The 16,523-nt window shown below is 35.5% G+C and overlaps 1 protein-coding gene across 2 annotated transcripts; it reads left to right on the plus strand.

Annotated features, from left to right (window-relative positions):
* The first annotated feature begins 4,424 nt into the window (after window positions 1–4,424).
* On the plus strand, window positions 4,425–15,926 carry ccz1 (CCZ1 homolog, vacuolar protein trafficking and biogenesis associated). Of its 2 annotated transcripts, none has more exons than XM_048169884.1 (17): window positions 4,425–4,582; window positions 5,264–5,339; window positions 5,434–5,530; window positions 5,837–5,934; window positions 6,028–6,121; window positions 6,257–6,337; window positions 7,658–7,705; window positions 7,797–7,880; window positions 8,878–9,053; window positions 10,492–10,573; window positions 11,171–11,232; window positions 11,861–11,972; window positions 13,426–13,459; window positions 13,580–13,697; window positions 14,308–14,466; window positions 15,133–15,260; window positions 15,426–15,926. In XM_048169884.1, exons 2-17 carry the CDS (start codon window positions 5,326–5,328, stop codon window positions 15,479–15,481), a joined length of 1,443 nt encoding a protein of 480 aa, XP_048025841.1. In that variant the 5' UTR covers window positions 4,425–4,582; window positions 5,264–5,325; the 3' UTR covers window positions 15,482–15,926. The 2 variants fall into 2 exon arrangements, with proteins under 2 accessions (XP_048025841.1, XP_048025842.1); XM_048169885.1 differs by having other exon boundaries at window positions 4,448–4,666.
* The last annotated feature ends 597 nt before the right edge of the window (window positions 15,927–16,523 follow it).

Raw genomic sequence — 16,523 nt, forward strand, 5'->3', positions numbered from 1 at the left:
AATGTAATTCTGACCGACCTGTTCCCTTACCGGCGAACATGGCTGGGATTTTGCAGCAACTTGCTGCGTCTGTGGCCAGGGCTTTTCTCCTTTTTATGCGTTCCCTCTCTGCTCCTCCTTTGCGTTTACGCTCCATTTTTTGCACTATTTTTCAAGATAAAGCCTGCCTCTATATAGCCAATTAGGCAGTGCTTCGCTGATGTTGGGTCATGTGGTGGTGTCATTTTCACTCCGCGATCGCCTGATTCGTAGATTCATAAGTGCGTCAATTAATTCGCAGTTGCATACAGCCTATTGCACGTCAGTCTGATCGACAGCACAGCGACAGCCGGCAGGCCAGAATGACCATCAGGCCACCGGGAAATGTCCCAGTGCTCCCGATGGCCAGTCCGCCCCTGTCGGGACTAGTGCTGCATGATTAATCAGTAGGAGTAAAATCTTTGCGTGGCAGGGGGAGCTGCCACTGGACCTGCCACGGTTATGCGCGCCTGCCTCGGGACCTGCCACGGTTATGCGCGCCTGCCCCGCGACCTGCCACGGTTATATGCGCCTGCCTCGGGACCTGCCAAAAACATTGAAATCACGCTTAACCGATTTAGCTTAGCAAAGGCTGCAATTATTTTTTTATGCTCAATTATGGATTTGTCAATGAAGTATGGCTCCAATCCATGTGAAAGCTCTGCGAGTTTGAGTCACTTATAATGTGCATTTGAAAAAGCAACATGCCAAAAAAAAAAATCTTACCAGACATGAGAAGCATTTATTATCTTGTCCAACAAAAGACAACATTTAATAAAATTTTTACTCCAAACTCACTTCATAACGACAGTTGAGTGTCCTTCTGTGAGACAATGTGGCTTCTTACACAGAACAAGGCAGTCATGTGTTTATTAGTTATATTTAATCAGTCGAAACGTTTCAATCTTCTGTTTATTCAGCTACAGCGATAGTATGATGACTTCTACTACAGGGCATAGGGCACAGGACAGAGCGCCCTTTGGCTTTCAGATGGAGAAGCATTTACTACTGATCACAGAGCCGTACAGCTCTGACAAGCTGCGCATAAAATAATCCCCAGCCTTTGCCAAATCGCGTGCGGTTTAATTGCAATTAATCGTGCAGCCCTACATCGGACACATAATGGTAATTAATATGATTAGCCTTTTGCTTGACTATGCTATCAAACAGCTGATAATGTGTTGATAATGTTAACTCCCTTGCTTCAGAGCAGTCATAGCTAATGCCTGCAGGCAAGTTGACGCGATTGGTTACAAGATAGTTTGTGATGTCAGAAACACCAGCGATTTCAAACCGCGTTTATGAAACTGTCTAGATTAGTGCAGTTTTAAAGACAAAATACTCAGCAATGGTGTTGACTTATGAATTTGCACATGGTTTGTCTTAAAGTGTATTAAAAAGACCACATAGATGTATAAACAACATTAACACCACAAGGGGACTTTAACAACCTTATATCTACAAACGGCGAACTAAAGATCAAGTTTAATCTTACACATTTTGCAATTATATGACAATTATATGGCTGTAAAGAGTGTATAGAGATGTGGGCTGTGGGAGATTGTTTTTTAAAAAATATTGTTGTTATTAGTTAATAAAATAAAATTATAAAACAGAATAAATTAATCTCCGATCATTTGTGAACAGAACTTGCAGTCCTTCTCAAACATGTGGTTCAACTAACAATGTGTATGGAGATTGCGTAGAATCTGGTATAGCTTTTAATCTAGTTATTTTATTTGGTCCGTTGTTTATATTTACAAGCAGTGCATTTTATTCTTTTTTTAATCAATAAATACATAATAGCTCACTGCAAAATATAAACCTTTAAATCCTAGATGTAACCAAAGCCTTAAAACAAGGGAGTTCAAATGTAAAGCAGACTAAGTAGGCACAAAAGGTACAGACATTGAGAGCAGGTGTAAGTTTCAGTGAAGAGGGCCTCTCAATACTGAATGGCAAGGATATCCCGCTCAGGTTACCGCTTAGCCCATTAGAACAATGGAATTGAAAATGGCGCATCAATCCTGGCTTCTGATTATCCCCTTTCTGCTCTGAAGCCAAAGAGCAAAATGAGCCAGGCAAACATGTGCCTTAATGGCATCAGATCCACTGAAATAATCCCAGTGAGCATGGCTCAATATGTTAGATTTAACAAACAACTAATGGCGGAGATTATACAGCAATTAGAGAATTGAAGAATTGTAGGAAGAATTGTACATTGTTGACTACTATTTTGAAGTGTTGTATAATGAGGTAATGTGTGTGAAAATGGAAGTGAAGAGCAAACAAGATGGATGAAGTTTGCTACTTCTGTCTCGTGTGATTCATTACTTAATAACTGACAGACATCACACAAACCTCGGTCACATGTTGAAATATAACAATGTTAGGATTGTTTAACTTCCAACTTTCCATTTACAAGCATATATATGTAACCACTGGACTGGTGTGTTACTAAACTGAACCAACATGTAAAACTTTTGCTGAGGTACTGCGGACTCATGTAATTGGGGCACATTTTACATTAAAAAATCAACAACAACAAAAACAATATGCTTTCTCAGTAAAATAACTGTTGGTTTCATGTTATATATTTAATCAGTGTAACATATCTGCTAGTTAGGCTTAATAAACACCATTTTGAAATGACAAGGGAAAGGATATTAAAGGATACATACACAGCGAAATCTCCAGAGTTAAATCAACTCTGCTCATAGTACATATGGTCCCTCTCTAAATAGTGTTAAAATAACACTAAAACAGAGTTAAAGTTAATGAGATAATTAAGCAATTAATTAAGTGATGATTGTGCATTAGTGATGAACACCTGCTGTTAACAAGCAGAATCAATGAAGAAAAGAGAAACACAAGAACTACAACTGACTTCAGTCACAGCCTTATTAATTGCTTAATTATATCATTAACTTTAACTCTGCATCAATGTTACTTTAAGAGTATTTAGAGAGGGCCCATATGTACTCTGAGCAGAGCTGATTTAACTCTGGGGATTTTACTGTGTACCAAACTGTATGCCACAAAACACTCTGATTACGCATTGCTACACTTCAAGTACATGTATTTAATTGTTCTTTGTCTATTCATCACTGTTTCTTTTACAGTTTTCTCAGTCGATTTGATACACTTCTCCAAACTCTCACTGCTCTCAAAAAAATTATCACAGTAAGATTGTAAGTTTTCGTTCATTTCATACAAATTACAAATCACAAGGACTATAAAAGGGGAAAGGAAAAATAACACAAAAGAAGAAGAATAATGGGGAAAGGAAGTTGTTTAAGAGTGAGAAGTGGTGGAAAGGGTAGAGGAAGGGTATTACTGAGAGGAAGAGGAACAGTGGAAGAGGTAGAAAGAGATTAGGGGAGAGGAAAAGAGGTTATAGGAAGAGGAGATAGAGCAAGAAGAGCTGAAGATGTAAGAGGAGAAGAGGGAGGAGTAGAGGGAGAAGAGATGGGTAGAGGGCAACGGTATAATGGAAAAAGCAAGAGAAGAAAATATAAGAAGACATGGATAGAGAGAAAGGGGAGAGCAAGGTGTAAGAAGAAGGAGGAGAGGTAGAATGATAAAGGTTTCAAATGAAATCAAAGCCATCCAAATTGACAATGTCATAAATGATAATAATTCCTTGAAACAATGTAGACAGAGAGTTCAGCCCATTGAGCCCAATATAAATGTTGTGCCTCAGTCAATGTTGGTGGACAACGAGAAGGCAACATCACTATGTGTGCTGCAATTTTGCTGTCTTGGGGCCATACAACACAGAAAGGTGGTGAAATTTCTTAAACTCCCTCAATGAAAACCACTTTCCACTGGCTGACCAGGAGCAAATGGAGTGAATTTTTGTAGTTGTTTGGGACAATGTCCACTTTCACCACTGAGCACTGGTGCAAGAATGGTTTGAGCATCACCCACATTTCAGGATGGTGTTCCATCCACAATATTCTCCTTTCCTGGAGTTGTTCTCCTCTTGGAGATGGAAAGTATACGATTCATTGATTCAATGACTGCAGAACATTTGTTTATTTATGGTTGAAAACTTGCTATTGGCTACAACTAACTTGTCATTAAAGAACTTTGAAGAATAAGATTAAAGAACACAAAAAACATGTATTTTCATTCATGTATTTGTGTTTCTACAGCTGAATTTGTTATCAAATGATAGTATTTGATATTTGATGATAGTATTTATTTTTGATAAATGCATTACTAAAATGCAGTGCTTCATTATGCAGTGAATATTGAACATAAAAGTGTGCTTAGTTTGCTGTGTTAATTGTTAACTGTGTTAAATGAATACATTCATTTGGAGAAATGTGTCAAATCGATTGAGAAAAACTGTAATGGTAAATAAATGCTAAGTGACAGGATATAGTTAGTTAGACGGAACTATGTTTGTACAGCGGATGTAATCTACCCGAGCGAATCTAACTGTAACACACAGCCGACTGTCAAGAGTAGGAAGTACATCTTTTTCACTGATCTCAGCCCTGTTTTCCTCATGATATTGCAAATTAAGCACCTCGTTTCAGTTGTCATGCTGTAGAAGGTAAGCACCAATGGCTGAACACCACTTGTGATAGTTGTCGCTTTCGAAACGGTCGGATTAATGCTGCAGCTAACTAGCTAGCATGTAAGTAATAGGCTAATTTGTCTGACCATCGTCACTCTCCAAGGAAAATTAGATGCTTTTGGTTCCTTTTTTGTTTATTTGCCTTCGTAATGAAATGTATGTTCCTAGCAATTAACGTCCTTGTCAGCAGCAGTTTATTTGAAAAGTAGAAAAGAAAAAGGCAGTTTATTCGCTTTCAAAACAATCTTAAACTAAATAAGTATATTACATAATTAAAACAATAAAATTAAACTCAGGTTTGGTCCAAGGTACATGTAAAGAGTAACATGGTCTAAAAGTATTATTGTAAGAAATAGGCTAATTTGTAATTTGTTAATTAAAGAGAGACGCTTTTGAACATCAGTTATGTTATGAAAATCATGTTCCTAGCGGTATAGGTCATATATTTGAAAGGTTAAAAAAAGCAGTTTATTCACAGCTTATTTGCTTTTCAAACAATCTAGATAAGTTATATTACATAAGCTTTAACAAATTAAATCATATTACATGTCTGAGAAATATTACAAAGTATTGCCATGAACATACATTGTCCTCATGTATGATATGTTCCTTTGGAGGTGTGGATGACCATCTCAATAAAGTTTATTCTGTTTACAGATCAAAGGCATGCACTCCAAAGTCAATGAAAAAAGAGGGAACCGTAGACTCAGACCACACTAATGCTGATGATCAGGTAATTTCATCAATGATATGAATTATTTTAGATCAGACATCAGGTGTGGTAATGATCTGCTTTCTAATTCTGCCATATATCATCTTCTCATAAGCCCAAGAATGGCGTCTGGAATGCAAGAGAAACAGTACACACCATCTTTGCTCAGTTTTTTCATCTATAACCCTAAGTTTGGACCACGTGAGGGGGAGGTAACTTGTCTAAACAATATTGTTTTTGCATGGTGTTGTTTTATTCTTCATAATTAGGCTGAAATGGAATCTGAGGCCACAGAAAGCATAAATGTGTAGTGTTCTCAGCTCCGTGTAACGCATTTGAAATCGTTTTGAATGTTTAAATCCATTACGTTACAAATCATTAAAATTGACCACAGCAAATGTTTACAAAATTCATTCAGGCTTGGTAATAATGTGAAAAGTGATCAAATGCAGGTAGAAGTCATGTTTTGTTATTATATGTTAATCATACGTTTATAGAGCTGTTATTGTGCATTGTAGGAGGAAAAGAAAATATTGTTTTACCACCCCATCGAAATAGAGAAGAACGAAAAGATTCGCAATGTTGGACTCTGTGAGGCCATCGTTCAGTTCACCAGGTAAGCATTTTACTAATGATGGCAAGAACAGTGTTGAACAACTTTTATTAAACAAAAAACAGACATAACCAACAGAGATTATCTTATTTACAGAACCTTCTGTCCAACCAAACCAGCCAAATCCCTTCACACTCAGAAGAACAGACAGTTTTTCCATGAGCCGGAGGAAAATTACTGGATGGTCATGGTACATCTATCAGTGATGTTTTGTAGAGATTTAGTTTCACTAGCCAAACAAAAGAAGACTTAGAATAAAATCAAACTTGCATGACACAGTGCTGCTGAAGTATGTATTAAGCACCTTTTGAATTCCTCTGTCAAGGTTGTACGAAATCCAATGGTTGAAAAACCCAACAAAGATGGTAAACCACCCACTGTAGAGTACCAAGAGGAAGAGATTATTGTAAGTAATATGTGGAATGTTAGTTGAAAATATTTAAAAGATTAATATTCAGGCTGGGGTCAGTAAGATTTTTTAAAATAAATGAATCATTTTATTCAGAAATGACTCATACAACTGATCAAAAGTGACAGTAAAGACCTTTACATTGTTAAAAAAATATATATTGCAAAATAAATGCTGTGAACAAAACTTGTGAACAAAAAATGTATCATGTTTCCACAAATATTTTAATCAGCATTTTAATATGTTTCTTGAGCATCATATAAGCATATTAGAAGCATATTAGAAAGAGTAATGGCTTCTGAAAATTCAGCTTAGCAATCACATAAATATAAATAACATTTTAAAAATATATTAAAATATAAAAAAAAAAAAAAAACGTAGTTTTTACAAAATAATTTTGGCAGCTGTGGTTGCCAGAATAATTTTTGTAAAAAATACAGAAAAATGTAAACACATTTACAGAACAAACTGTACATTTTACAGTATAAAAATGTAATTTACAATCAAGAAAATTTGATTGTAAACCAATAAATTCAACAATGCACACTATTACTAAAATCTGTTTTGTACCTTTTAACATATACTGACAACCACCATAATAATGCAGGTGGTAAAAAGAGAAAGCCACATGAAGAATCAGAGTTCATCACAAGTAGCTTTTCAACGAGAAGTATATACTAATATAAAGAAGGTGCAAAGAGTCATTCACGCAAACGCAAAACACCATCATGGTTACCCACAACACTTACATAATGCAATAAACATTCATTAAACAGAAGATGTAACATAATACCCTAATATACATAACTGATAACAAAAACTATTAAGAAACATGATTATTTAAACAAAATACTTTCAAATGTGGAGTGTCACACAGGGAATTGTGGGAATATCAGTTTACAGTTTTTGACTGTAAATTATACATTGATTTTGTCTTTTTTACTTATAAAAATTGTAAAATTTATAGCATTTTACTGTGAAAATTACATAAAATGTCTGATAAGAGCTTTTACAGTTTTTCCTTGTATATAATACATAGAACTTACTGTTAACCTATTTAGTTTTTTTTTTCTGTAGCGTTTTTACAATATTTTACTGTTAAAATCACATAAATGTTTTACAGTGAACAGTGAACAGAATAATATTTCACAGTATTACTGTTTTTACTTTGATTATTAGTCAAATGAATGCAGCATTGGTGAGTTTAAGAGATTTCTTTCAAAAACATTTAAACAATCTTACTGACCCTAAACTTTTGGTTGTTATTGTAAAATTTGTTGTAGTGTAGACTGAGTTTTTCCCATCTTTGTGTTCTAGGATTCAGTTTATGGGTCTGTATTACAACAGTGCTACAGCATGTATAAGGTAAACGCTGTTTAATCTATTATTTACTTATTATTTATATTGCTTTCTCCTTAAAGCAAACGGCTGATGTTTTTTTGTTGTTGATCTTTAGCTCTTCAATGGCACATTCAGCAGGGCATTTGAGGCTGGTGGAGTGGAACTGCTTACCCAAAAGCTTGAAAAGTTCTTTTACAGGGTAAATAAAGTATTAATTAAGAGAACTCAATCCTTCAATCAGATAAAAGGTAGACGGTGTATACCTTTGGTCTGTGCTGTGCATGCATATGTATGTCTTAAAAGGGACAACATCAATTTTAGGTTTTGAATATTGTTTTCTCTAGTTTCTTTATAGTCGTACTGTTGTCCTGCCATGTGAGCTTGTTTGCCAGACATCTCAAGGACATCACTGATCATTTGACTTTGAAAATTAAATTTCTGCAGATAAGCATAGAGAAAATCTGCAGTAGTTCAACATTTTGGATTTTATATCTGGTGTCAGATTCAGCATATATTTGCAAATAGATAATGTGAGCCATATGATATATATATGAACAGGAGGCCCAACGATCTCATTTGTCCATGTTTGTCTTATTGGTTCTTCGGTTCAGATTTCCTTGCTGAGGGCATCATGCTTACTCACCTGTCTAAATAATTCAGCTTGGGTCAAGGGAAACCCTCCGCGTCACCCCCTCCCTAACCCAGGCTGTGCCCTGAAGCTCTCAGTGAAAGTGCAATTTGTGCCGTAGGTTAAATGTCACTGACTGCTGTGCAAAGTCACACCAGAGCTGCATCTCAGCACGTCAAGTTGTCAGATTACATTACGTCAGCCTCATCAAGGACGCTTTGGTAATTTCATCCATGTTTGCGGTCATAGTGTTGTTGTACAGTTTCTTCTGGGATTTCTTGAGAAGCAGAACTTCAGACCTGATACTGTACTGTACTTATCTATACTGTATATACCATCTGGTATATATCATCTGGTAATTATGGAATTATATATTACAAAGTAACTGGCGTCTAGAGAAGGATATTGAAAATTGTTCCAAATATTGAATATTCTGTGAGAGAGAGTGTGAAAATTGAATATTGAATGTTTTTATATATATATATATATATATATATATATATATATATATATATATATATATATATATTATTTTTTTTAATGCAAATTGTGGTTGTCTCTGTCTTAGTACCTGCAGACGCTTCATCTCCAGTCATGTGACCTGCTGGATGTGTTTGGAGGAATCAGCTTTTTCCCTCTGGACAAGATGACCTACCTAAAAATCCAATCTTTTGTCAATAGAATAGAAGAGAGCCTGAGTCTGGTCAAATACACTGCCTTCCTCTACAATGATCAGCTGATCTGGTGAATGTCAATCTATACACCCCTCACAGTTGTTTTTAAGTGCCCCTATTATGCTTTTTCGAATATTACCTTTCATGGTTTTTGAATGTAAAATTTCTGCAAAGTTTTAAAGATCAAAGTGCATAACAAATAAAATTATTGTCTCCTGAAAGAAAGAATCGATTCTGAACTGCTGAAACGAGTCGTCAGCAATTCCAGTCTCACCTCCTGTTACATACCTACTTCACAATGTAACAAATTTGCATAATGGCAGTCTATGGATTTCATTGGTTGCCCACGTACATCTACTTCGACACGCCCTCAAACACTGTAGTTGTAGCTGAAGCCTGGAAGTATTTGGTTCGTGTTGTCGCATGTAGAGAAGAGTTTTCAGCAGTGTGAATCCACTTTGCATGCACTTCAAAAGAATGAGGACATGCATTAGAATAGATATGGAAAAAAACAATGCCATCGTTCGTATCGCTGCGTATCAAGCACTGAGGAATCCAGAACCGACACACTGTAAGAGGTAGACCAATCACAACAGACTGGGCTGTCTGACCAATCAGCAGAGTAGGCTTTCAGAAAGGAGGGGTTTAGGGAGACAGAAATTAGGTGATGTACAATGTATATTATGAGAAAATCCAAGTGTTTTTTGACCTTGGATGCATGTAAATCTATTGTAGGTGACCTTCAAAACCAAATTAGGAACCTTTATTATAGCATAATAGGGGCACTTTAAAGGGATATTTCACCCAAATATGAGACTTCTGAAATTCATTATGTCATTCCAAACCTGTATGACTTTATTTCTTCTGAGAAATTCAAAAGAGGATATTTAGCAGAATGTTCATGCTGCTCTTTTCCATAAATTAAAAGTGAATCATGATAAGGGGCTGTCAAGCTGTAAAAGGACAAAAAGAGTCATATTTGAATATGTCTATATTACATAGCTACCTTTTAAATATTTTTTTTATTACTGAAAGTAATCACTAATGTGTTGAATTAGGATTTTGAAGGATTTTTCCCTGAAACCTTTATAAACATCACTCCTACTGCAAATGAGTGACATGAATGAGGGTTTACCTTAAATAACTGAGTGCCATAGAGGACAGGAAGTCTGAGAGATGAGACTGCAGGGACATCCAAAGCGACACAGCCAAATCTTCTTAATCACGAACTGTCTGGCACAGGGATCCAGATAGACTTAAAATATGACTTTTAATCCTCTGTTAAATTCACATCATGACTTTCATATCTTGTTTTTAAAAACTGCTTTCACAGAAGTGCCTGTTAAATGCTGTTTGTCTTACCAGTTTAAGTTAAAGTGTCTCATTGATAACATATTACCAACCACCACATTTTGTAAGGCACAAGACATTTAAACAGAATTAACATTATTTCTTAATGTTTGAATGAGCATGTTTGTCTGAGTTTTAGTCTGTGCTGTATTTTGTAGGAGTGGTCTAGAGCAGGACGACATGCGCATTCTGTACAAGTACCTGACGACCTCACTGTTCCCACGGCACACTGAACCTGAGGTGAGACATAGCCTGAGCATCTGTACATAAAAAAAATCTGTAAGCCCTAGACAAATAAGCTCTGACAGAAAGGCTATTTTAATCAAGTTTCCCTTTCTGCCCGACAAGTCTAAAACTGTTTATACAGTAGACACTAGGGGCCCCCATTATAATCAATACTTTTTAAAGCATTTTAATCCAAAAGTTGAAGCTCAACATCTTTTTGGCTTGAAAGAAGTCTATTATGCTCACCAAGCCTGCATTTATTTAATCGATGTAAAACGCAATTGCAATTTTATATTAATTGATTTTATATTTATATAGTTTTCTGTTTAAATCATATATTTTAAAATGTAATTCCTTTTGTCATATGATCCTTCAGAAATCGCTCTAATTTGCTGATTTGTTGCTTTTCTGTTGAATATATATATATATATATATATAAAATGGGATACAATCATTTTGAGTTTAGATACAATGTAACTGATGTCATGCTGTAATCATTCACTGTGCGATTTTTGGAATGTGCTTAAGTCATGTGCCATCTAAAGCTGTGTTAACTAATGATCGTGTGTGTGTGTGTGTGTTTGTTTGTGTCTGTGTGCAAACATTCGGCAGCTTGCAGGAAGAGACTCTCCACTCAGGCCAGAGGTGGCTGGGAATCTGTTGCACTATGGGAGGCAAGTATCCAAATATTTCAGGGCTGGAACAGCAGGCACTTGGCCTTCTGCCTGTCTGCTTGGGCTCCATGCTTTGGGGACACAAGCAGCCAAGCGCAGCGCTAAGACAACACAGATCAACCAACACTGCCAAATATCAGATTGCACAAGGGTAATTTAATTGCTTTGGTGGCAAAGAGAAAACAATGAGCCTAACAGACTTCACAAAAGCCCGTCTGATTGTTTAACAAGTGGATGATGGCACAGTGGGGTCGTGTTCGACTGATAGCAGTAAGATTTATAGATTATCCTCCTAAGATCGGTCAAGGAGTGACTGATGAATAATTTTCAGAGTTTCTTTGTTGGTGTGTCTATAGTGGGTAATGAGGGTAATGAAAGTGTATTCTTCATAGGGTCGGCTGTGACTCATGAGGCTCTGGAAGTTGACAGGACAGTGTAGATGGTAGCGAACTGTAAGAACTGAGAACTGTGACTTGGCACTTATTCAGAGGCCATGGAGACAATCACAGATTTTTCATCATTTGAAAGAGAGATATTTGTGGATTGTTGTCTTAAGAGGTCATGTGAATGTTTGTATTGAATATCGAAATGTTCAGAGTTGTACTGATATCTTATGTTATGAAAACAGGTTTTTAACAGGACCAGGAAATCTCAAAGATCCAGATGCAAAATTCAGATTTCCTAGGATATTTGTAAACACGGAGGACAGTTATGAGGAGCTACATTTGATTGTCTACAAGGTGAGAGAAACTAACTTAACTCAGTTATTCTTTATGCATTTTAAAGGGTTAGTTCACCCAAAAATGAAATTTCTGTCATTTATTACTCACCCTCATGTGGTTCCAAACCCGTAAGACCTTTGTTCATCTTCGGAACACGAATTAAGGTATTTTTGATGAAATCAGAGTTTTTTTTAATCTCCCATAGAAAGCAATGAAATTACCACATTCAAGGTCCAGAAAAGTAGTAAAGACATAAAATAGTCAATGTAACTGCAGTGGTTCAATCCTAATGTTGCGAAGTGACGAAAATACTTTTTTGACTCTATTCAACAATTTCCTCTCTACCCTGTCATTCTCCTACGCAGTTTATGTTGAAGACACATTGCAGAGCTTCCGTGTTCTACATCCAAACGCCGACTCTGTATTGGCCGGCTTCTGTGTCAGCATCACACGCATGCATCTTGGTGCTCACATGAACAGGCATCGCCCAATACTGAGCCAGCGTTCGGATGTAAACACAGAATCGCTGCACTGTGTCAACTGCATAGGAGACTGACAGGGTAGAGAAGAAATTGTTGAATAAAGTTATTTTTATATTGTTTTTATGCACAAAAAGTATTCTCGTCGCTTCATAACATTTAGGTTGAACCACTGTAGTCACATGGACTATTTTAACAATGTTTTTACTACTTCTCTGGACCTTGAATGTGGTAATTTCGTTGTTTTCTGTGGGAGATAAATAACCTCTCGGATTTCATCAAAAATACCTTAATTTGTGTTCCGAAGATGAATGAAGGTCTTACGAGTTTGGAACGACATGAAGGTGAGTAATTAATGACAGAAATTTCATCTTTGAGTGAACTAACCCTTTAATTAATAAACTTAACGTGATATTATATATTATATGTAACCTGATATTATTATATATATTAATTACTTAACATCCATGTTTTTAATTATATATTTATTATTAATAAATGACCATTGTTAATAATGAGGATTAATAATTAATATTGTTATTATTTATATTCATTTATATTCATTATATTCATAAACATTTTATTGTTATTTCTAAATATAAATAAAGATATATTTTTCATTATCTTTAATAGGGATGTTCAACGATAACCGTGGTTATCGTGTACAAAATAAGAGTATTTAAGAAATATAAGCATGTATGTATAAATAAATAAATATATTTATATTTTTATATATTTAAATTATATATAAATGTAAATATTTGTATATAAGATATTTTTCTTAAATATATACATGTATGTGTGTATATTTATATATACATAATAATGATACACAAAACAAACACACATATATTACGTAAACACAGACTCTTATTTTGTACACGATAACCACGGTTATCATTGAACAGCCCTAATCTTTAATGAAAAAGAAGCAAGTTCATGTTTTACATGTTATTACATATAACAAATGCTATATGCTATTTCTTATCTAGGCAATGAGTGCAGCTGTATGCTTCATGGTAAATGGTAAGAGTCTTTTTAAAGCTATTTTAACTAATTTTTGTACTTTTTTGTTAACTTAGCATATTAGGAAATCAGTCAAATGTTAACTGTTCTCTCAAACTCTGCTTTCCTCTGTGTCCATAGCGGCAGTGGATTTGAGTCGTGAGTTTTGTGAGCAGCTAGACAGCCTGGTTGGTCCTCAACTCACCCTGCTGGCGTCTGACATATGTGAGCAGTACAACATCAACCGGAGGATATCAGGGTCAGTACTACTCCAGAGCTTCACTTCGAATGCTGAATGAAGAAAATCCAATGTTAAGATTTGTATTAGAAAAAAAAAACAAAAAACTAAAGTCATTAAATTATAACCATAAAGGCATTGGAAGCCTTTGAACCACACACACACTCAGACATCGGTCAGGTAGCGGGGACATTTTATATGTTGTTTTAAAATATTGCTTGCAGAACTTTTAAACCATTAATATGTATGTTGAGCTGTCACTGCAACTCTTTCAGTCTTCACTGCTTGCACATCCATCAATCTTAAATGACTGGGTCATCCTGTGACCCAGGTAACCATTCAGAAATATGGACAAGACTTTCACTCACAGGCATTCCACTGTATCATCTCTCTTCCAGTAGCAGTTACCGGAGCTTATCCATTAATCATATCTAAACAGTGTGTCCTTATCTTACCCGAGCCCTGCGTGGTATGCAGTATTGTTTTGTGTGGTACAATCCCTCATATCAGCTTACATGCCACTTATCACACTTTAAGGACACTTAACTGCTTTTATTCTTCCTTGCATGTTGCAATAGGAGTGAATACTATAGCTTAACTTCAATCATTTTTTTCAAAATTGTTGTTGTAGGCCAGAGAAGGAACCTCAGTTTAAATTCATCTACTTCAACCACATGAATTTGGCTGAGAAAAGCACCATCCACATGCGCAAGACGGCCAGTGTGTCCCTCACCTCTGTCCATCCGGACCTCATGAAAATCCTCGGAGACATCAACTGCGATTTTGCACGGTAAGCAGTGCCATTGATTTTTTTTTTTTGAAGAGGTATTTATTGAAGTCTTTGTATGTTTGAATTGCATTTTGTAAAAGTATTTTGAATAATGCCAGGTGGACACACTGCACGATTTTCAAAGTCACACTACACGACTGTCTGGGCTAACATTTAGTTGCTGTTGTGTGCACATTACATGATAGATCGGCGACAGGGGGTCACACATTACACAACGTTTCAATAGGAAGAATCGCTGACAACTCTGTCTGGTCTACAAACTATGTTTCACAACCAAACATGCAAGAAATGTTACAGGAAATAATGTAAGATCATGTTCTCGCGCAAGACTGGATTTCTTCCTGTTAAAAATCGTTGGTGAGTGAAAATCAGGGCTAAAATCGTGCAGTGTACGAGGCATAAATAGATGTATAGGAAAAAAAAATGAACACTGACAATTTTTCACCAGAAAATAAACATCAGTATTTATTGAGACATTGGGTCTCATTCACTAATAATTGCATGGTTTATTCATGTTTGAATGCACAAAAGAACTTCCGCCTAAAAGTACAAACGTTATTGATGAATCATGATTTGTTTTTGAAAATGTTCATACACTGATATCACACAAATGTGTGCGTATGCACGATTAGTGAATGAAACCCAGTGTCTGTGCATATTTTGTAGGGTGGATGAGGACGAGGAAATCATTGTTAAAGCGATGACCGATTACTGGGTTGTTGGAAAGAAGTCTGATCAGAGGGAGTTGTACGTCATTTTAAACCAGAAGAATGCCAACCTCATTGAAGTGAATGGTATGCTAAATTTATTGACCAAACAATGAAGTGATATAATGGTGGTGAAATTATTTAAAATCTACTGGTTAACATTTTATCACAGTTTATTTTTAAAGTTGATTTAAAGTGTTGAAAACCTTTCTTTTGATCTAAACTCTCGCCAACCTTCTATTTGTGTTACAGAGGAAGTGAAAAGGCTGTGTGCAACACAATTCAATAATATTTTTTTCTTGGACTGAAGAGATATGATGGGCATGGACTACTTCACTACACTAAAACTGTCAACTGTTCAGGTTTTACTGACAGCATCAGTGTAATGCAATAATTGCATTGTAAAAATGATTTTTCACATCATGCAATTTTTTAGATTTTTATTTAATCTATACAAAAATGTGGTTGCTTCCTTGTAATTAATTATAAAATCTGAATTTTACTGTAATTACCTCTTTTCATTTGTTTGTATGTACATATTGTCATGTTTAAGCATCCATTAGCTATCCTCTCTTTTGTGTTTCATTCCCATTGTTCAGATTTGTTTTATCACTTACAGATACTATTAGGTTGAAATTCAGGATATGAATCTGTCAAGCTGTTTTTTTTTTTCTCTTATTTTAAATGTCATCATGTCATCAGTATCAAGGTTTAACATCCATTACTTAAAAATAAATTTACAGTTTCATTAAATGTAGGTTGCTGTTCTTGTTCAAATACACATCACTGTTCAAATTGTTATAAGATCTAAGAATAACACAGATTGTCACAGAATGTCACAGATTTCAAGTCTCTGACTGCCTCATGCTGATTAAGACAAGAGTTGTATGAAGCGTATCTGATCCATATTTTCCTTGCATATTGAATTGTAATTCCAGCTTTCATGTAGCCTTTAAGTGATATAAATACTTGATTCTGGTTTATAATAATTTTCATACTTTTAATTTAGCGTCACAACCAGTAGTTTTATGATTTATAAGTTGTTAGCCTAAAAAGTTAATGTTCTATGATGAAAATTATTAACCTTACATGGCTTGGGAAGAATTATGCTAATTGCATCATACAAAACGCCAGAATGTATGATTATATCCGGACATCTGGTCGGGGTGATCCACCTTGACTTTTATCCTCAGCAAGAGGCTTACCTTTCCAAATATAATCATTCAAAATAATAACGGATAGAGCAACATGTAGCATGTGTGATTTATTTATTTATTTGCGGAAAGTAATGGATTAATCGTCTGCAGTAGTGCCAAAAGAAATATCACCTTTGAAATATCCTAGACAGCT

This window comes from Megalobrama amblycephala, linkage group LG20 (genome assembly GCF_018812025.1).
Source record: "Megalobrama amblycephala isolate DHTTF-2021 linkage group LG20, ASM1881202v1, whole genome shotgun sequence".
NCBI lineage: Eukaryota > Metazoa > Chordata > Actinopteri > Cypriniformes > Xenocyprididae > Megalobrama > Megalobrama amblycephala.